The 22,498-nt window shown below is 40.1% G+C and overlaps 1 protein-coding gene across 5 annotated transcripts in view; it reads left to right on the top strand.

Annotated features, from left to right (window-relative positions):
* Positions 1-22,498, top strand: part of NIN (ninein) — a 263,739-nt gene that overhangs the window by 81,611 nt on the left and 159,630 nt on the right. For all 5 annotated transcript variants that reach the window (XM_033951534.1, XM_033951532.1, XM_033951530.1 and 2 more), the window contains exons 5-6: positions 9,978-10,017; positions 12,617-12,807. In XM_033951534.1, coding sequence (XP_033807425.1) covers positions 9,978-10,017; positions 12,617-12,807 — 231 coding nt within the window. The remainder of the gene's footprint in view (positions 1-9,977; positions 10,018-12,616; positions 12,808-22,498) is intronic.

Raw genomic sequence — 22,498 nt, 5'->3', positions numbered from 1 at the left:
CCTATACCATTCTCTCATTCATGTATTGAGACTTCAGAGCTCTGCCTGCTTCTTGAGTCTTGCAATGGGAAGCATTTCAAGAGAATGCTATCCTTGTAGTTCTTTATTTCAACTTTTCAACTTAGTCTAAAATTGGTTTCCAGAACCTCCTTCCCATACTTTTGTATATAGTTGATGCCCACGTGTATCAAAACAGCCAGCTCCTCCTCAGCACTGTTTTAAAACATATATAGGTGACTTATGAGGTCCCTCACCTTTGTACTAGGTAGGCAGGTGGCCAAGCAGTTCTCATGCCCACTAGTCACCAATGTCCATTAATCACCAAGCTATCTATATGCCTAATCAAATTTGTAACTAAAAAAAACATGTCCTCCCTTCCCTCCTGGGCAGAAGCCCCTGCAATATGCATCCTTGGTGCTTGATGGACTTTTGGCCTTACCGAGGGATTGTCTTGATAAATGCAAGTAACGGCTACTTAGAAAAGTATGGGAGTCAAATTTAGGCTCTTAGGTAGATTCACCTGGCCAGTCATATTTTTCAGGATATCAAGTTCATTTAAAAAATTTTTTATACTGCCTAATCAGACGTCTAGGCGATGTACATCAATAAAAGTAGTATGAGAGGTACATTAAAATTATTTTATTATTTATATACCACTTTTATCCAAAGTGGTTCACATTCAGTTACTTTATTATATTTCCCTATTTGTCCCGGTGGGCTCGAACTCTTATCAAGTGTACCTGGGGCAATGAGGGGAATTAAGTGACTTGCCCAGGGTCACAAGGAGCAGTGAGGGATTTGAACCCACAACCTCAGGGTGCTGAGGCTGTAGCTCTAACCACTGTGCCACAATAAATTTGTATACCTTCATGTCATTCTTATTGTGTAATAACTCTTCAAGCCATAGGATGAATTTATGATGTAGATCCTTGTAATCTAATGTAATGGAACACAAATGTTATGCACAGTTCTTTAATAGTTCCTTAGTTTTTTTTGTTGTGAAATTACTTTGTACTGGGTTGAAAAGAATTTGGATGGGATATCCTTATACCAGAAGATCTCCTTAAAATATCCCTTTTAAATGACTTGTGTCCTAGGTAGAGTTCTGCTTAATGGACAATGTTAATGTGTGCTTTTGTGAAATGGTTTGCTGCTGTGATTTGCAAGGGAGTTTGTGTTGTAAGATTCTTCATTTCTATTGTCTACATCTGTAAACTGACCTTTCAAAAAAGTAATTGCAAAAAAAAAAAAAAAAAAGTCCCCTTACAATTCAGAGACCGGTATTAGACGTAACCCAGTGCAGTGTGCCTCAGTAATCCCTTTAATTAGCTGTATTCTGGCAGAGAACAAAGGTCTGTCTCGGAGAAGCAGATGGTAGGGTGGAAGAGGTTGCTAAGCTATTAGGGAAAGGGGCCACAGTGAGCGAGTGACACGGGCTGCAGATGCTTACACGGGTGCTGGGCTGGAAGGCGAAATCATAGAAACCTGAGCCATCTGCTCCTCATCCCAAAAGAACGCGTGTCTATCAAAGTAATGTATTCCAAAAAGCTGCGCCTTCTGTACGGGGTGGAGGACTCTGATAATATGTGTGACCCACATCCAGCTGTAGAACAATTGCAGTCTGCGAAACAATACCTTTAGCATGTCATTGAGATGCACGCTCCACAGCACTGAAGAGACCTTTCTTTTTGTCCGCCCAAAAGATGTTGCCTGCTGCCTTTGGCAGCCATTTTGGAGTTGCCCCAACCTTTGACCTGGGTCCCCTTCTCTTTCCACAATGAAGCTGCTGTTGCCGAATACTTGATATGGTAATGAGGGCATGCTGGTAAATTGGGCTCTGCCAGCTGATGCAGTAGAAAGCTGTGAAATAGACCCATCAGTGGCCACAGTGGTATAGAAGCCTTGGGTTGTTGTTTTTTTTGAGAGAGAACAGCTAAAACTGTTGATTAGCAGAGTTGTGCCTCTGCTGCATGGACATCTGGATAACTTTTTGTAAAATAGATCCTGGAGGGCTTGCAGGAGATCATCATCAGTTTATGAACCCTTTTGTATAGATGAGCATGCAAATATTGTTTTGGAATAGTAAAACTATTTGTAATGAGGAAAAATTTTTTCCAACTCTTGCACCTAACATATTGAAAGGATAGACTTTATAAATAGATTTTGTAGGTGATATCTTTTTCTGCTTTATGCTTATGGCACTGAATGCCATGGCTGCCTGTTCCATCAAACAGGCACAACACCAGTGCGTGAGTGTATTGGTATTGTGTGGCCTGTTGGAGTGATGCGAGAGTAGTGTGTGTTCATTCAGCACACTTCAGGGTTTGCCTTCCTCATCAAATGGCATCAGCGTTTAGACTTTAGTCTTATGACTTGGACTCCATTTCTTTTTGCCAGTTTCTGAGCTATACAACCCCTATAGGCACTACTGGTTAAGGTTCTGTGTTTAAGGAGTGTGTGGTGCAGTGGTTGAAGCAACAGCCTCAGCACCCTGGGGTTGTGGGTTCAAACCCTGCGCTGCTCCTTGTGACCCTGGGCAAGTCACTCAGTCCTCCATAGCCCCAGGTACGTTAGATAGATTGTGAGCCCACCGGGACAGATAGGGAAAATGCTTGAGTACCTGATTGTAAAACCGCTTAGATAACCTTGATAGGCGGTATATAAAAAAAAAATCCTAATAATAATAATAAAGTTCTTAAAGTAAAAATTGGGCAGCATAGTCAAGTACAGCTTAGCAGGTCTCATTTTACCAGATGTGCAGCGATGACTGACTGCTTTACACAGTGGTGGATTTAACCCTCCAGCTATTTCAAGGCATTGGGAGAGCTGACTGCCCTTTCTAGCCAGGGCACACACACAAGAATAAGGGCAGTTTCCAAAAGTCATTTACCCAGGTGAAAGTATGCATTTTTTTTAAATTATCTGGCTGTGAGAATCTAGTGTGGTGTTTTTTCATTGGAGCTGTTCTTGCTGCACCTCAGATGCTTCTGACCTAGATGCCACCTACTATTTCCTAATGGGCCATTCCTAGGTGCTAGGCTTGTTCTCCCTAGGCAGCTGTCTTCTCTGCCTAAGGGAAAATCTGTCCCACCTCTGCTCATGAATGTCTGAGCCCAGAAAGAAGAACCTCGGGAAGCAAGGCTGCATGTGTGACAACTGCATGTAGTATTTGTATAAGCAGACTCAGAATGAGGAAGCAATAGGAAAGAATGACCTAATCTAGTTTCCATAGCAACCTAGTAGATTAGTGGCTTTTAGATATAATCTGAACAAGATGCACCTCTAATGACTTGGGAAATAGATCATTGGTTAGGTGTGTATATGGTATATTATAGTTACGTGGGGAGAGTTTAACAGATATACCAGTGCCATCTAAATGGTCTTTCCACTCCCCAGACTGGTGCAATACAGGTTATAAATTGATAGGAAGGAATAGGAGAGAATGTTCACTGCCGAATTTCAGTAGATTACATAGCAATGTCTCTCTTTATAAAAGCTGGAAAGTCCCAAAAAGTTTTCAAAATGAATTCTATTGTTATCTCTTATTTTCTCATTTTCTCACGGACCTCAGTGGTACCGTCTGCATGCCACTAAACTTTTAGAACATGCAGAGCATTGGCACCCCTAATCGTCATTGGTCCCTTATAATTCAATTTTTTCATTTTTCATTAATAATTTATATATTTTAAATATATCAGTACTTATCTTGTGCTACGCGGGTGGGGGTAAGTACTGATATATTTAAAATATATATATTATTAATGAAAAATGAAAAAAATTGAATTATAAGGGACCAATGACAATTAGTGGCATGCAGACGGTACCACTGAGGTCCATGAGAAAATGAGAAAATAAGAGATAACAATAGAATTCATTTTGAAAACTTTTTGGGACTTTCCAGCTGATGTTTTGAGTAGATTGTATTTGGTGGAGGTCTGAAGATTGTTTATAGCCATTGTTGATCTCTTTATAAAATTACGGTTTAGCACAGCAAACTTACTTTCATCTAAATATGACATAGGTTTCTGGTGTCATAACTCAACTGGTGTATGTGGGATTTCAGTTGTGTAACTGGAAAGCCATTTTGTGGAACAAGTAAGCATTAGAATCGCTACAACTACTCCTTCCATCTCCTAAAGAAGTTAAATACAAACACACATTCAACTCGCTCTTCACTTACCTTGGCACCGAGACCTGGAACAACCTCCCAATTGACATTAGGATGGAAATGTACTATGACAGATTCAAAAAAAATAAATAAATAAAATCAAAAACTCTCTTTGAAATTCTCTTCTTTGAAAATATACACACTGTAGACATCTAACTCAAAATACCTAATGTCACTAAATCCCGTACTCATTTCAAGCGTTATACCAGTATAGTTTTAGAACCCCCCCATTACCAGTACATAAAACTTTGTCCTTATCAAATTGCTATAATGTAGCATATGCATTCTATTATTCTTTATATTGTAAGTCGCCTTGAACCTATTTAAGCATAGCACGACTCATGGTTAAAAAGTGAAATGAAAGAGGCTATTAGAGCCAAAAAAACATCCTTTAAAGAATGGAAAAAGGATTCGAATGAAGAAAATAAGAGACACAAGCACTGGCAAGTTAGCTTTTTATCATCATGAATGCTTTACATCTAAGAGAGAATATGAAGAGAAACTTGCAAAAGAGGCAAACTCATAACAATTTTTTTTAGGTACATCAGAAGCAGAAAACCTGTGAGAGGGAATCCGTGGGACCGTTGGATGATCAAGGAGCAAAAGGGGCAATCAGAGAGGATAAGGCCATTGCGGAGAGACAGAATGAATTCTTTGCTTCGGTCTTAATGGAAGATGATGTAAGAGATCTATCTGAACCGGAAATGGTTTTCAAGGGTGATGATGCGGAGGAACTGAAAGTACAGCTTCCAGATTCATTGAGATTTCTAAATCAAATCGACAAGTTAAAAAGTGATAAATTGCCTGGACTGGATGGTATATATCCCAGGGTACTAAAAGAACTCTAACATGAAATTGTTGACCTGCTGTTAGTGATCTGTAACCTGTCGCTAGAATCATCTAGTACTTGAGGATTGGAGGGTGGCCAATGTTACGTCAATTTTTAAAAAGAGTTCCAGGGGAGATCTGGGAAATTACAAATCAAACGATGAAAAAAATTCACTTGGTCTTCACGGAGCATCTCCAAGTTCTCCTGAGGGCACTGGAGCCTTGTGGTTTTCTGACATGGCATTGGCATTCTTGGAACCCATCTTGCACTAACCTTGGACACACGCAACTTTTCATGAATTATTTTCCAAACTGTACCTGCTGAGATGCCTATTGCTTCAACTGTTCAGGAAACCTTAATTCAGCTGTCTGACAAAATTAAATCCTCAACTTTCTTGCACATTTCTGTGGAAAGTTGCTTCCTTGGTCCATCCAGTGTGAGAGTCATCTTCAATGGACCCTTTACTCCACTTAAACTGCTTGCTCCAAAATTTTACTTTTGTAGGATGATGGGGTAGGATGATGGCTTTTCCCTTCTTTTGTGAGAGATTTTATCACTGGTGCTCCAAATCTAGTAGTTCCTTACTTGATTTGCACAAGGACTCTCCTGACATCCTGTCTCTTGGAATGTTACTCGCACTGAGCCACAACTATGTATGAGTAACCTTGAGATATGTTGCAGCATGCACAGACTTGTTTTAACACACTTGCTACTTTTTCATACTCTGGTAGATAAGTTATTGAATGTTCCTCATATATGAGGAGCTTTTTCCAAGTGAAAGGAAGAAGGCATTGGACACTAGTCTGTCCCCTGATCTTCTCTGGAAACTGAAGTTTCAGATCCTCCTATCGTGAGGTACCACAAACATCTATTTCAGATGTGCCCTTTGCTTTTTTTCTGATCCAGAGACCCTCTGAGAGGTTCTAAGAGCCAACTTAACCTGTCTACTATGAAATTGGCTGCTTTTCTAGAGATGTGGCTCTTAATTGCCTCTTGAACGATGTCCCAATTGTCTCTGCTTAAGTTAAAAATAACCTGATTTTTTTGTGTAGGTAGAACAATTTTGTTGGAAATCTGATGTTTCAAAGTGCTTAATACTGCTTGAAGTTCCAGAAAATGCAATACCCTTTTTTGAATAGGTATAGAGCTTGATTTGTGAGCTCCCCAGGACAAAAATAAAGCATCTTTTTAATGTAGAAGAATTGAGAAGAATAAGCATTGTTGAGATTGGCATAGCTCAGCCAATAATTACATTACATTAGGGATTTCTATTCCGCCATTATCTTGCGGTTCAAGGCGGCTTACAAAAGATTTATAAACAGGGGTAACAATGGAAGAACAGTTGATTTACTAGATTGGTAAAGAGTGGATCTTTTGACATTTTCAGGGGTTGGAATTAGTACAGCTTACACAAGGTATATAGACAGGGGTTACAATGGAGGCACAATTGTCATTGCTGGGGTAGTAAGAGTGGATTCTTTTTGAGCTAACTTGACAGAGATGCAAATATTTTTAGTCACTGTCTGAATTTCACTGAATCTGTAGGGACCACTGATTTTCTTATGTGGAAATGTACCAAAGAAGTGATTTTGTACTGTTGAAAGCCATGTGGCTAACCACCTTAATATTGACTCCCATTACCTTGGATTTTAATTCCGTGATTTTGTTGGCCAGAAGGAAGGGTTTCCCTTAAAGTTATACCTGTTGGAGTTTCTATATGTCACATCGGTCTTTTTAGAAACAAAGTACTGCAAAGAGGTCACCCATATCTGCAGCCGAACTTCTTGAACAACTGATAGACAAGCATTGCTGTTAGCTCCTTTTGAGATATCCTGGTTTTAAGGAAGCCAAACATGCCCTGGATTCTCCTTCCACATCTAACCTGCAAGAAAAACCCTTAGTCATTTTCTAAAGAAACCAGGGTAGGGGTCCTTGAAAGATCTATTCCTTGCCTGTGACAGAGCATGATCTGATAGGATCCCTGTAGAATACAAAGTCCTCAGATCCCATGGACCCTAAATGACTACAGTCTGATTTCCCTTAAGGGGATGATTGTGACACTTCTGCGGCTCAACATCAGCCATAGGCGAGGCTTCCCTTTCCAACGCTGAGTGATTTACATTTGCAATACAGAGAGAGATGAGCTACTCGTGGTGCCATTGCTAACTTGTCCTGTGCTAGGGCATGGGTTTCGTGTATTGTCAATGTCTGTCAAAGTCTAAGCACTTGGCACTATAGAATAACACAGGGACAAATTTTCTCGTCCCGTTGCGTTCTTTTCCTATCCCTGCCCCATCCCTGCGAGCTCTGTCCTCACCTGCACAAGCATCAAGCACTTTGAAATCATGTGTTCAAGGCTTATGCAGTTAAGGTAGAGCTTATAGGAATGGGACAGGGACAGCGACAAAACTTGTGGGGATGGGACGGGGAAACATTTATCTCCGTGCCATTTTCTACTTGGCACCATCTCAGTGCTATTGAGGTTCTGAGATGGTCTCTATGATCCTTCAGTCCAGCGCCTCATCAAAGGTTGCTGATGTCAATGCTGGGGGTAATGAAGAAGTAGCCTGGCGGTTAGCAGGCTTTGATTTTGGGAAATTGGATTCAATTCTCACTGCAGCTCCTTGTGACCCTGGGCAAGTCACTTAACCCTCTATTGCCCCAGGTACAAAAACTTAGATGGTAAGCCCACTAGGGCCAGAGAAAAGTACCTGCATATATAATGTGTACAGCACTGCATATGCCTAGTAGCACTATAGAAATGATTAGTAGTAGTTGTAGTAGGATACAACAGAAGATGAAATATCATCTGGAGTGACCTGCAGGAGGAAGAGATTCTGATGCAAACCTCTGCAATTTGTCAGTGCTAATTCCAAAGTGGAGGCGGTCACTCTGCTTTGGAGTTAGAATGGCTGATGTTTTTCTATTTATCTCCTAGCACTTGGCCTCAGTCACCAATGGTGACATCTTTCCATGGTTACACTGCTACTCTGAAGTGCTAAGAGCGTTTGTCACTGTTTCGTCAAAATACCTGTGGTGTTTTGATGCTCAAGATGAGGAGTGGCTTAGTGATAGAGCTGCTGCCTCTGCACCCAGGGCTGTTCCTTGTGATCCTGGGCAAGTCACTTAATCATCTATTGCCCCAGGTACAAAATATATACCTGTATTTATGTAAACCACTTTGAGTATGGTTGTATAACTACATAAAGGCAGTATACAAGTCCCATTCCCTTTCCCCTGTATATTTTTGCACCTTTAGGCCATGTTCAATGATTTCTATAGTGCTATAGATTTGATACATATTCAAAGGGGATTGGATGCCTGATGCAGGCAGTATTGTTGAAACGCAGCCATGTTGAGTCATACCTTTTGTTCTACTATATCTGTATCTCATTGTACATTGTTGCACCTCACTTTTTTGTTTGGTGTTTCATACCCATGGGGTTTGTTTCCCCTTTTTGACTTTTGTTCATACCCATGGGGTTTGTTGTCATAGCTATGATGCCTCCACTCAGTGTCATGACCCCTTAAGGTTAACGTTGGGAGTGATATACCTTTGTTCTTTGATTGCAGAGAGTAGGATGGCGCTCTGTTCTGGACTTGTTCCTAAGTGTTGGTTCCAAGGAGTATAATCTTCCCCTCAGTGTCAATGAACCAGCAGCAGATAGCATGGCTTCCCTGATCCTTCAACACCAAAAGCTTTGATGCTGATGGAGTATCAGACTTTGAACACATCAAGCAACTTCATTATTTGGTTATATATCCCGTCCTCCCAGGAGAGCTCAGAAAGGGGTTACAAGTTTACGTACATAACAAAGCACAGTAAAATCTAACATGACAAACATGGTATGGTGTGACAAAGCATAATGAACATTGTATGACAAAGCATAGGATGGCAGCTTACCATAGCAACCATAGTATTATGTATACAGACATAACATGGCAACCACAGTATTATATATATTAGCATAGCATGACAAACGTAGCATTTTTGGTAAGTCATTCATTTTATGTATGTTTGTTTTGTAATCCACCTAGTTGATAGGCAGAATAGAAATTTTTTTTAAATAAATAAATAGTATACAAGCATGGCTAACCTAGTATGACAGTACAGCATAGTTACTTACCATAACAGATGTTATCTGGTGACATACACAAACATTTTCACTTGTGGGTGATGTCATCCACAGAGCCCAGCACGGACAGTGTGAAAAGTGCACCGCCACTTCAAGTTCCCCAGAAACCTCGTGTCCTCCTGCACTTTGTTTTCAGAACTTGATGGTCTTAGGCGACATTTAGCACAGATGCTGAGGCATGACATGGCCTTGTAACACATTATGCAACTTTCAGTTGTCAAGTTGTTTACACTTTTGATTGTGTGTGGGCACTTTTTGAAGCCACAGTGCTAGTGTGAGATATTAGCAAACTTTTTTTGGGGGGAAAAATTAAGGCCGGTTTGCAGCTACTGTCGCTAAACAAAGTTGGGGTAGGGGCTGATGAAGGCTCGGCAGTGACCAAATAGAGAAACAAAAAATCTTGAAAAGTTCTTAAAACCTGGCTAGACACTATTTGAACAGAGACTCTTTCAGTAAAACAATGATCAAGAATAGCAAATAAAATCATTAGAGACAATATGAGCTCAGTTGGAAAAATGGTCAAAAATTAGACCAAGGCGGTATTGGCATTGTCTGATGTCACCTTCAGGTGTGGCAGCTCATGCTGCTTGTTGGTAAAGAAATGCAAGTCAGTAATATTTTGAAAATATCAATAACAAATTCTTAAACATTTCCATATTGATGTTAAAATCTTCTCTTAAATTATGACGTGCTAACAACCTTCCACAGAACAAGTATGCAATAAAGAATCTGGTGTTATAGGCATACTGTAAGTTAACTGACGGCCAGTTTCAGAAAGAGAGCTGCTTGAAGAATTGCAGAATTATAATCCTTCCTTGATTGTGTTTTTGTGGGTCTTTTACAGCTCTGGAAGACTCAGGACAGTGAAGAATATGAAGCAGAAGGTATGAATTTAAATTTTCTATAAATGTATGTTTTGATTGACAGGTTTATGAAAATGACACAATGACATTCATACTTTCATCTACCTGCTCATTCCATAAGCATGCCTCTTAAAGTGTCTCTCTTCTGGTTAATGTGGGGGGGAGGGGCAGGAGTGATCCTTGGATGTTCTGGCCCTGTTTGCTTTCTGGTCCAAAATGGTGAATTTGTCACCTAGTGGTAGTTTTGTGATATAGCCACTGTGGATCAAGCTGCCAGGTAAGGATCAGTGCTTTCTTCCCCTCCCTCAGAGATCTTCTGTACTTGTCCCATACCTTCTTAATTGAGATATCCTGATTGTCTAAACTTCCACTGAGAATTGTTCCATGCATCTACAACCCTCTCTGTAAAGAAATATTTATAGATTTTCCCCCCCATTTACTTGCTTTCATCCTATAACTCTACATTTCAGAACTTACTTTCAATTGAGAGGGCTGTGGTTTTCGGTTTCAGCTGCAGCTTTTGGCCAAAAGCGTTTATACCGTTTCGGTAGCAGTTTTGGTGTCACCCAAAAAAAGAAAAGTTTCAGTTAGCTACATTTTACAGGAACACATTGTCACCAATGACCACCAATAAATAGGTTTTGAAAATCATATGAGACACAGAAAAGGGGGTCAAGAAAATTCCACTCGGAGAAGAAAACCAACACAACTAGGTGGGAAAAAAGAAAATCCAGTATTTGGGTAGACACAAGAAAGTTTATTATCACAATATTGTCCAAATCAAACTTCCAGTGTAGAAAAGTCCATGTTTTAAAAAGAAAAAAAAAAAGTCCATGAATAAAGAACAAGGACCCAACATGGTCCATGTTTCAGCAAACTGCCTTCCTCAGAAGCCCAAATCAATCCACTATGGGTAGATGAGCATTAGAGACAAAATGTACAGTAAATATTTAGGACTGACCAACCGTATTGGGTCCTTGTTCTTTAAACCACATGGACTTTTCTGCATTGGAAGTTTGATTTGGATAATATTATGATAAACTTTCTTGTGTCTACCTGATACTAGATTTTCTTTTTTTCCCACCTAGTTATGTTAGTTTGAAAATCATATTTCAGGGCTATAGACTCATCTGGTTCAGGTACCTCCCACCAAATATGTAAATAATTTACAAAGAGTTAAGACATTCTTTAGATTGATCTTTTTTAGCATCAGATATAGAGAAGCTGGCATCTTCAAGACAAAGGTGCATCGATTGAAAGCAATGGCTGTTTCCTTAGTACATTTCTGGTTGCATTAGTAGAAGCCAATGCACACTGTCACAATTCTTATTGCAAAGACTGATTCCTGAAGAAAGTGCTTTTCCTTATCTTTCCTACTATTCCAAACTAGTGGGATAGTCTTTTCCATTGACCACCAGGTGGAGACAGAACTGCCTTATAGGTCCCACCCAACCACACAGCCCTTGTTGTAAACCGCCTCAAACTAATACGGCTTTGGCGGTATATAAGAAATAAAATTATTATTATTATTATTATTCAGTATTTTCTACTGTAGATAACACACAGAATTTCTTCACCTGAAACTGGGGCCAATGTAATAAGCTGCACTATCTTTTAGTGTGACGGTTTATTCAATTTCCCCATGCAAATGTTACCTGATGTAGGAAGTTTTAATAAGGAAAATCCAAATTAAAACCACCATGCAAAGGCTAGTTGAGGTAACTGGCAGAATCAGCGTTGAATCTTACTACAGTCTGGAAAAGTAATATATTTTTGCATGGGAGTTAAAGGATCATATGAGGTCAAGTGCAGGATGTCTTCTCAGATGACCCCAGTTGAAAAAATATCCCTGGTGGCCCAAGTGGGCAATGAAGTCCTTCACTTTTTTCCTTCCCCCTCCCCCCAACCTAACCCATCTTTAAGCCAAGAGGCAGGTGCATCACCTTTTCACTCCTGCTTCCAGCATAGCGATATTGGAAAATGGCAGTTCCTGACCCTATGTAATACATCAGAACATACATGCTGGAGGTCAGCTTGCCAAATAAAGGAATGCTTCCTTATTTGATAGAATATATTTCTAGGGATCAGCCCGACATACAGTAGGTACCAAGTGCTTCCACTTTCTAAGGTGATGGCAGAGAAAAAGGATGACCTGGGATGCTTCATCTAGACCAGATAAGTGTTTATGGCCTACTGAGATGCTACAACTTCAGGGGTGCTCTGGTTGAGACATCCCTAGTCCAGAGTGTTCCTAATCTGATAACCTTTAGGGGAAGAGGGGACTCTTCCCCCCCCCCACCTCAGTGCATGAATCCATCCTTGTTCAACATTGAGCATTGAGGAACTGACTTATGCACTGACAGGAAAACAGAAAACAAAAATTTCCATCCAATGCAGAGAATTGCAGCATGGTACTGTAGCAATATGCAGTTTTTATTTTTCTGCCTGCACACATTTATAATGCCACAGTAATTTGCATTCATTAGTTTAATGTATCTAGAGTAAATGCTTTTAGCATGTGCATCAGAAAACCATTTACAAAGCAACTGCCTGTGTGTAATCCTGTTTAATATGCAGTCAGTCACTGTGCATTTATGCTCGATTATGCTTTTTGTTTCAGGCCAGTTGAGATTTTGGAACCCAGATGACTTAAGTGCTTCACAAAATCTCTTTTCACCATCCCAAGACTGGATAGAAGAGAAGCTTTCAGTCATCTGTGAGGATCTGGGGATCACAAGAGATGGTCTCCTAAACAGGAAAAAGCTGATCTCCATTTGTGAGCAATATGGCTTCCAGAACCTTGAAAGAGAGGTAAACATTCCAATGTGCCACAGTGACTTAATGTGGAACTTCTGCTCCACTTCAGGCATTTGAGGGGCTCGAGGGTGAGTTTAAAAATTATGAGAAACTTCAAATTTGTCACTGGTCTTAAACATTTAACTTAAAATGCTGGATTAGTCTCCACTGCTTGAGGTAGGTAATAAAATAAAGGGCTTTAATAATACCAGATTTTATTGAAATCCATATTCAACTGCTGCTTTTTATAAAATCTGTCACATTACTCTTCACTAGGCTTCCCCCTTATTTACACTGTCTTATGGAAAAACCTTTAGTGGTAAGCAATGCATCTTGGTTTGTTTTTATAGGACATATTCATTTTGCTGCTCATTCTGAGTTAGTTTCTTGCGATGTTCTCTTTGATTCTATCTAAAAGCAAAATGTTACTGGTGCTCTTCTCTAGCTCATCTAATCTACAGTCTGTGCCCTATGTGGAATTTAGGAAACGCCTAAAAACACATCTCTGATCATGAAGTACTTAGGAAACCAACCTATACAATCTCAATCCTCAACAAATGATCACTAGAACTATCAATAATTAAGTCTGTACTTTAGTAATGTTACAGATTAAATGGAATAAACAATCTAACATTTCTAATAATTGTAAACCACATAGAAACATAGAAATAGACGGCAGATAAGGGCCACGGCCCATCAAGTTTGCCCACCCCAGTGACCCTCCCTATCTATCTCTGCGGATAGATCCCACATGTCTATCCCATCTGGCCTTAAAATCTGGCACACTACTGGCCTCAATAACCTGAAGTGGAAGACTATTCCAGCGATCAACCACCCTTTCAGTGAAGAAGAACTTCCTAGAGTCACTGTGCAGTTTCCCGCCCCTGATTTTCCACGAATGCCCCCTTGGTGCCGCGGGACCCCTAAAGAAGAAGATGTCTTCTTCCACCTCGATGCGGCCCGTGAGATACTTGAATGTCTCGATCATATCTCCCCTCTCTCTACATTCCTCGAGTGAGTAGAGCTGTAATTTCCCTAACCACTCCTTGTACGGGAGCTCCTTGAGTCCCGAGACCATCCTGGTGGCCATTCTCTGGACCGATTCCAGTCTCGGCACATCCTTGCGGTAATGCGGCCTCCAGAATTGCACACAGTACTCCAGGTGCAGTCTCACCATGGATCTATACAGTGGCATAATGACTTCAGGTTTATGGCTGACGAAACTCCTGCGTATGCAACCTATGATTTGCCTTGCTTTGGATGAAGCTTGCTCCACTTGATTTGCAGACTTCATGTCTTCCCTGACAATCACCCCTAAGTCTCTTTCTGCTTCAGTTCTTGTCAGGATCTCGCCATTTAGGGTGTAAATCCTGCATGGATTTTGGCTTCCCAGGTGCATGACTTTGCATTTTTTGGCATTGAAACTGAGTTGCCAGGACCTAGACCAGTGCTCCAGTAGAAGTAGGTCATGCATAGAACTTCACGGTCCTGCGGTATATAAACTTGTTGTTATTATTATTATTATTATTATTATTAATCGTGGCTGGATAGAGCTGGATGGGCTGGAGTGGGACTTCGATGGCAGCTCCTATAGTTAAGGGTAATAAGGCCACTGCTGGGTAGATTTCTACAATCAGTGCCCTGAAAATGGCAAGGATAGATCGAGCTTATGTTACATCACATCATATCATATGCCAGTGTCTTGCAAACCTTTTTTAGCTCCAGCACACTAAACAGAGCAGATGTTTTCGCGGCACATTATAATTGAAATTATACCTCTATAAATGTTCGCTGGTGTGAGCAGCATCTTCCACCTGCTGCTCGCGCTGCCCTCGGCTCCCTTCTGATATCACATCCTGATATCACATCATGACAGGAAGTGACATCAGAAGGGAGCTGTGGAAGATGCTGCTCGCGCTGCCAAGCATTTACAGAGCTACGTCGGGGGCAGAGAGGCGCTAGCGGTGACAAGATTCTTGCAAACATGATTTACACGTCATCTAGTCTGATGTATATTTACTTCATGAATTATTTCTTATGAAGGGAATTTAAAAAAAATAAATTCTGGAATCTCTTTGTGGCGTACCATTGTGCCGCGGCACACAATTTAAGAGAGATGTGAGTTTATCTTGTTGGACAGACTGGAAGGACAATAACTGGCAAATTCTATATAGTCTGCCTAAAGTTAAGTTCCTACATCAATGCTAAAACCCTTGTCCATGCTCTCATCACCTCATGCTTAGATTACTGCAATGTACTTCTCTCCGGCCTCCCGCGCAACTGTCTCGCCTCTTCAATCCATTCAAAATTCTGCTGCACGACTCGTATTCCGTGAGAGCTCTATTCTTTCATTGCCCTTCTCCTCAAGTCACTTCATTGACTCCCCGTCCATTTCCGAATACAGTTTAAACTCCTCTTGCTGACTTACAAGTGCATTCACGCTGAAGCCCCCCAATATCTCTTCTCACTTATCTCTGCCTATGCTTCTCCCCCCTGTGATCTTCGCTCATCATGCAAACCCCTCTTATCTGTACGCTTCTCTTCCACTGCCAACTCCAGACTCCATCCTTTCTTTCTTTTGGCACCGTATGCCTGGAACAGGCTGCCTGAATCAATACGTCATGCTCCAACCCTGGCAGTGTTGAAATCCAAGCTAAAGGCCCACTTTTTTGAAACTGCTTTCAACTCTTAGCTCCCACTCACTACTGTCAGATACCTATACCCACTGTATCATTTCCTCTACTATAATCTCCCCAACCCTGTAATGTCCTGTCTAAATTAGATTGTAAGCTCTTCGGAGCAGGGACTATCTATTATGTGTTAAAATGTACAGCACTGCGTACGCCGCCTTTTCAGCGCTATAGAAATAATAAATAGTAGTAGTAGATGCGCCTAGCCAATGTAGGTGTCTAACTTAATTGTTTAATAGGTTTAATTGGCACGCAGCCCCATAATTGTCATTAATTGGACTTAATTAAAAGGTGTAACTCAAAACATGATTCTAAAAAAAAGTAGGTGCCTAATCCAAAGTACCTACATAATAGTGGGTGTGGTTAGCGGCAGATCATGGGCAAATTTTTGAGTTAGGTTCCTCTTTTTGAATTAAGTGCTGGTTTAGGCGATAAAGTCCTGGCATGAATATGGTGCGCCTAAAGTTTGAGGCCTAGCAATGCCTAACGCCTCTTAGGCAATGCTAAGCGCATTTCTTTACAGTGCGCTAACTTTTATAGAATCGCAGTTAGCACTGCACTAGTTGGCACCTATTTCTTAGGCAATCTACAGTCATGTGAAAAATTTAGGATACCCCATGAAATATCAATGTCAAATCTATTTTTGAATTTATCTCTGGAAAAAGTGATGTAATTGCAGATAAAAAATTTTTCCTTGATTTACTCATGAAACAAAAGATATCCACAAAAATGTGTATACTCACTGAGGAATAAATTAGGACACCCTCACATATCCTCCCACTTAAAGTGGCTCAAATCACACACAGATGCACATGATTAGAACATTGCTACTCAGCATTTTGAAGGCGGTTTGCTCTACTTAAACCTCAAGACATTTAGAGCTCCTTTTATTAAGCCACGTTAGGGCTTTAATGCGCAGAATAGCACGCGCTACACCTTAATGCCAGCTTTGAGCTGGCGTTAGTTCTAGAAGCGTAGTGCGCAGTAAATCTGTTCTATGTATTACTTCTTTCCCTGCCATGCCAGTATTTTCTGCATTATATTGTAAATGCTTTCTGTCTATCTGTTTTTAAGTCCATTATTCTAATTTGTATTTTATCTGTATCCCATGTATTAGCTCACCTTGTTGTGAACCGCCTAGAACTTTTTCGGTATGGCGGTATATAAGAATAAATAAGAATGAAACCGTGGATTGAAGACAAAGTTTTATTTTATTTTTCTTTCCAGCTTATGATTTATCTTTAATCTTATCTATTGTTTTGCCTTTTGTCTTTGTTTTGTTCTATTTCTATCATTTAAATTTCTCCAGAATTCTACTGTTCAACGGCTCCCCCTTCTGCTTCTATTCCTTTCTCTCCTCTCTTCTACCTTCCAAAGTATTTAGATCAATGCTGTCTTGTTAAAATGTTTATTTTATTTTTATTTTTCCTCTAACTCTACTTTTCACTTCTCTATTACCCTCCAAGTACTTTAGTTAGATTGTGAGCCTTCGGGACAGTAAGGGAATTTTTCAAGTACCTTTCTTATTTCTAATCTTAATGTATATTTTCTGTAAACCGCTTAGAACCTAACGGATGTAGCGGTATATAAGAAATAAATTACATTACATTACATTATTAATTTCCTGCGTGCGCTAAGAATTCTATCGCACCTTAGTAAAAGGAGCCCTTAGTTTGGTGTGCTTATGACAGCTGCGGTGAGAGTGAGAACAAAAGAGCTGTCTGAAGCCTTCAGAAAGAAGATTGTAGTAGCTTATAAGTCTGGTAAAGGATTTAAAAAGATCTCGAAATAATTTGACATTAGTCATTCCACGGTCCGGAAAATAGTATGCAAGCGGAGGAATTTCCAAACAACTGCCGTACGCTATAAAAAGCTCATGGCACATAATCTGGCCGACAGTTGCGATTAAAAATGAGATGTTCATATACACTGCGAGAATATTGAATTCACGGTATATACATTATTGAGAGAGGCACCTTATATTTAATATTCCCCGAAGAAGATCCGGTTGAAGTTGAAATGCCTTTAAAAAACCAAGACGTCGGGAGTTAGACAATATCAATGTTGACGGTGGTTAGTATCCACCAAGTTCAGATAAGTGTTGCCTTTCAGTTATAATATATATATATAGTTTCCGTCATGTATGTCATGTAAGTCTCTTATAATCATATATATATATATATATATACATATATACCTCTTATGATTATATATCATGTGTGTGTGTGGATATACATATATATATATATCCACATACACACATAATCATAAGAGGTTCTAAGGATTGACATCTGTATAGTTATGATATGCCCACCACAAATTTTATTGCTCAAAATGAAAATATATTTGACATCGATATGTGAACATTTCTTAAGAAAGAACTGAATATTTCATGGGGTGTCCTAATTTTTTCACATGACTGTATATAGAATTATGTCTAAGGGCTAGATGTACTAAAGTCAGTTTGTAATACCAACTGGATTGCTGTTGGCCGATTCTCTGACCCGATTCTGGCCGAGCGATTGATGCACTACCAAGTTTGCATGCAAATGATTTGCACGCAAACCCAACAGATCAATTGCGCAGTGAGTGACTGACACATTCGCAGAGCCCTAACAGTAGTGACAGGGGAAGCAACCTCCCGTCACTGCTGTTAGGGTTTCTTTCTTTTTTTTTTTTTTTTTTTTTAATGGCATAGATGTGCGTGTGCTACACACTCACAATCTTCCCCAGTAAAGACATTGATAAATAATAGTGTCCGAGGTCATTTTTCTATGTGTACGCTGCACCTTAAAAATGTTATATCATATAGATTTTTTTTTTGCTTCATTTTTTGTTAAATTTGAGTTTGGCTTATATTGAGTAAAGAAAATGTTTCTCCACAATTTAGTGTTTGCATGAAGGCATTTTTTTGGCAGGTGGCTACATATGCTGCCTCTGTTTCTTAGGCAATTGTTAAGTGGCTTAACCTAGAGAAGGATGGCTCATTGAATGACAAAGACAACCAGTCTAGCAAGTACCTGGACATGGTTTTATCTCACTTGCAGCTTATTATTTTGTGAATATAACACTGTTGCTGTGTCAACCAAGTCCATAGCATGTGGCGTGTCCTCGGCAGCAGCTTATGGTTAAAGCAATGGATGGTAGTGATTTGTTTCCTCTAGGGCTTGTTTGATCGGATTATCGAATATCCCAGGTCTTTGTATTCTTTTTAGTATCTTAGTGAAATTAATGAGGAGACTGAAAAAAAAAATAAGTCTGCTTACAGATGAGAGAAATCTGCTTCAGAGGCATGTTTAGAAGAGGTGAAATATATTGACGGGGATTTGAACAAATTGGAAGAATTGTCAAAGATCTGAAAAATGAGTTTCAGTGCTAAAGTATAAGTTCATATGTTAGATATAAAAATATGAATATTAAATAGTGAACACCTTTAAGGAGATGCTATTTGAATGAGGAAAAGACCTCAAGATTGGTTTTACTATGCATTAGTGCCAGACTGACACATCAGGGCATAAATTCTTATCATGGGTCAAAAACCTCATGTGAAAAATATTGGGGGGGGGGTCTTTATCTTCACTAATTTTCTTTTTTACCTTTTCATTATATTATCGTCTAAAATAATAATTTAAATCATAAGCAGCTTCAAAATAGAAAAAAAAGCACTTATCCTCTTCCCAACCATTTTGCATTAAGGCTTCATCAGGGATGTGCTTCTTAATAATATAATTCAATTGCCAAAAAGACAGAATAGTGCTGCTGCTTTGGAAAAAAGTCAGGCACTAAGGCATAGTAAAAACAATCCTGAGGTCGTTTCCTCATTCAAATAGTATCTCCTAAAAGGTGTTTACTATTTAGTATTGATTGGTATGGCACTATGAACACTGATTTTCTCTTCTATTGTTATTGTAGATATAAAATTAAGCATTTGGGACATATCCATTAGTGGCATAACATTGGAAAACTGTAAAATTTTTTTAAAAAATTTCTAGGCATTAATCTCTAATGACCTTGAGGTAGCCAGTCTTAGGGCCAGAATCTCAAAACTTGATGTTGCCTTTAACGCAGTCGCTACACTGGTTCCAGCCAGTTTAGCGTTCCTATATTTTAGCGGCGGATTATCAAAACTGCTTACCATGGTCTTTTCCGAGCTTCCTAACAGTCTCCGACACTGGGCTCATCATTCTTTATCATTGCCGAGTGATTCTCCAAGCACAACATTGGCTTTTGGCAACCAGAAATCAGCAACTAGTCCAGGGGGGGTCAGTACTATGAAAAATGCATCTCTGGCATGTGTTTTGACTGTGGATCATGAAAATAAAACAAAATTACATGGTTCACATAAATTATAGCCTTTTTGGGGGGATGGGAGTGGACAAAAGCACACTTCTTGAGCACATGTATTATAGCTGTGTCTTATGTGTTTCTGGGCTGTGGTTCATGATAGAATTTGACATTTAAAAATTATAAGATTTACATGAATTAGTTTTAGGGGAGAAAAGGCATGACTTATGCACATCTGTTGAAAGCCAAGGTTGCATCTCCCCTCCTTTCCCTTCATCCAATAGCTCTAGCACTCCTATGATTGACACACTGCTTACGGTGTTGCTTTTCCTGGCACATTAGCACATTTACACCTCTTTCGTGGTGTATTCTGCACATGTGCCAATCACCAGCGACTCATCTCTTGTAAATTTAGCAAACCTTTGTTCCTCTCCGCCAATCTCATTTGCATGCTTTATGAGAATGACTTTCCTTTTTGAAATAACAGCTGCGACAGCGGCCCATTGGTTTTTGCCACAAAGTTTTGGTTCACAAGGCATTTCAGGCCAGCGTTCTCACTTACCTTCCTGACCACCTTATCCAAGTATCTTACTGTGCTCATAAACCTAACCAATTAGTTTTTACCATCCTCTTCCATCTCAATTCTTTTTAGATGCACAGCTTTGTCGTTCTTTGGTCCCCTCAGAATATAATTCTCTTCCTGATCGCATGAAAGGGGAGTCAAATTGATCTCACTTCAAACCAGCTTTGAAAGTTACTTAATCTCCCTAGTGTACTGTGATGTGATTGTTTCATTCCTGAGATTATCTGGGAACACTGGCTCTCTCCTTTCTTCCCTTTTCCTATTGATTGATTGTAGCTTTCTTTTAAATCCTTTCCTAATAGTGAATCGCTTTGCTATGTCCTTTAAGGTTGAAAGGTGGTATATTAAGACTTCCAATAAACTAAACCCTAAAATAATGTAATAAAACAAAGTGGGAAAGCTAACATAATGCTCTGTTTTATAAATAGTACTATCATCCTCTGGAAGAAAGGTATTCATATTATTGCCCTTGTATAGATTAAGGTGAAACCCCAGTTCTGGAGGCTGTAGCTTTATAAGGCTGAAGCATTGAAAGGATAAAAAATAGCTTAGGAAAGAGTTACGGAAATGATAAAGCCTGTAAATACTACTAAGAAAAATGTAAGAATCTCAAAATGTTTTTGCTGAAGAAAGAGAGGGATATGATAGAAATTGTCAATAGGCTTCAATAAAATATGGTAAGGCAAAAAAGTTCAAGAGTGTGTGAGAAGGAAACTTGAATAAAAGCATTTTCAGAAAGCTGGTGCAAAAATTATTAGGCATCCTAAGCAAATCTTCAGTTTTGTGCCTCACTAATTAACTGTCAAGCCTCTTGGGTAAGGTTACCATATTTGTGAAGTCAAAAAAGAGTACACATGGCCCCACCCTGTATCTGCCTCCCACCTTTCACCAGTCTCGCCCCTGCCTTACCCCGCCCCACCTTTCATCTGTTTCTTAGTCCCCCTTCCCATCTTCATAAGTTAAATTATTTTATTGAAATTTTGTAAATAAACATACAACAAAGATATTTTTTTAAAAACCCACATATTGCATGTTGCAAAAATTGTAGTATAAAAAGGAATATAGAAAAATTCTTATTCAGTATAAGGCTTGTAGTAAAATGATCAATTCTTTCAGTGCTTCTTTCCCTCCTTCCAACCCTCCCCCCTCCCTTTCTCTCCACAACCCCTTTCCCTGCAGGTTCTTTTCTCTCTTTCCCTCCCGCCCTCCATCTCCCCTCCCTTGGATATTTCTCTCTCCCTCTCTCCAAACACCCTCACCTTCCCCTCACCCCCACCCCCATTTGCAAAATTGTGCTTCTCTCTCTCCCCTGTCCTCCCACCTACTTTGGCTCTATGAAATGTAATCTTCAGGCTGGCTGGCTGGCTGGCTGGCTGGCTACAACAGCAAGGTTAGCCTGCTGCTGTTGGCTTGCCCCGGAAACCACCTTTCTGGAGTGACTTCCTGTTCCCATGTAAGCATGACGCTCCAGAGAGGCGGCTTCCAGGGCAGACCATCGGCAGCAGGCTCACCTCACTACTGCAGCCTACCGGCATGAAGATTACATTTCAGCGGAACTGAAGGTAGATGGGGGGACAGGAAAGAAAACTCGGCAAGGGTGAAAGCCATCCGGACACCTGTCCGATGTCTGAGAATCTCATTAGAATCTCAGAGAGAGCGGGAGCCAGAAGGCCTTGAGCATGCACAGATGCTCAAGGCCCAGCAGAATCAGTGGCAGGCGGCAGGCTTTTTGGGCACCGGCGCACATCCTGTGGGCTGGTGCCGGTGCCCGATCATGGTGCAGATGATGCCGGTTCTCGGGGGCGATGCCTCGCATATCGAGTCAACACTCAGTTTGCGAGGCAAGATTTGCGAGAATGTTTTGCTCGTCTTGCAAAACACTCGCAAACCGTATCACTGCAACTGCTCTTTGGCACCCTCAAGCCGCTAACTTAAGCGACTGCATTATTCTGCCTAATGAGAGAGCGAGTCCTGCAAACAAAACTGACCTAATATAATCCATGCTTGGGACGGTGCAATGGTAAGGGCATGTGAAGGACAACTAAGTACAAGAAGGGAGCTTAAGTGCTGTCAGTTCTGTCCATACGTTTTATATGTTTTTATTTTTCCCACTAATCTTTCTAAAACACCATTAAATATTTCTTTCTTT

The sequence above is a fragment of the Geotrypetes seraphini genome, chromosome 7, assembly GCF_902459505.1.
Source record: "Geotrypetes seraphini chromosome 7, aGeoSer1.1, whole genome shotgun sequence".
Lineage (NCBI taxonomy): Eukaryota > Metazoa > Chordata > Amphibia > Gymnophiona > Dermophiidae > Geotrypetes > Geotrypetes seraphini.
Note: the sequence above shows the minus strand (reverse complement) of the source record. Positions and strands in the feature narration are given on the sequence as shown.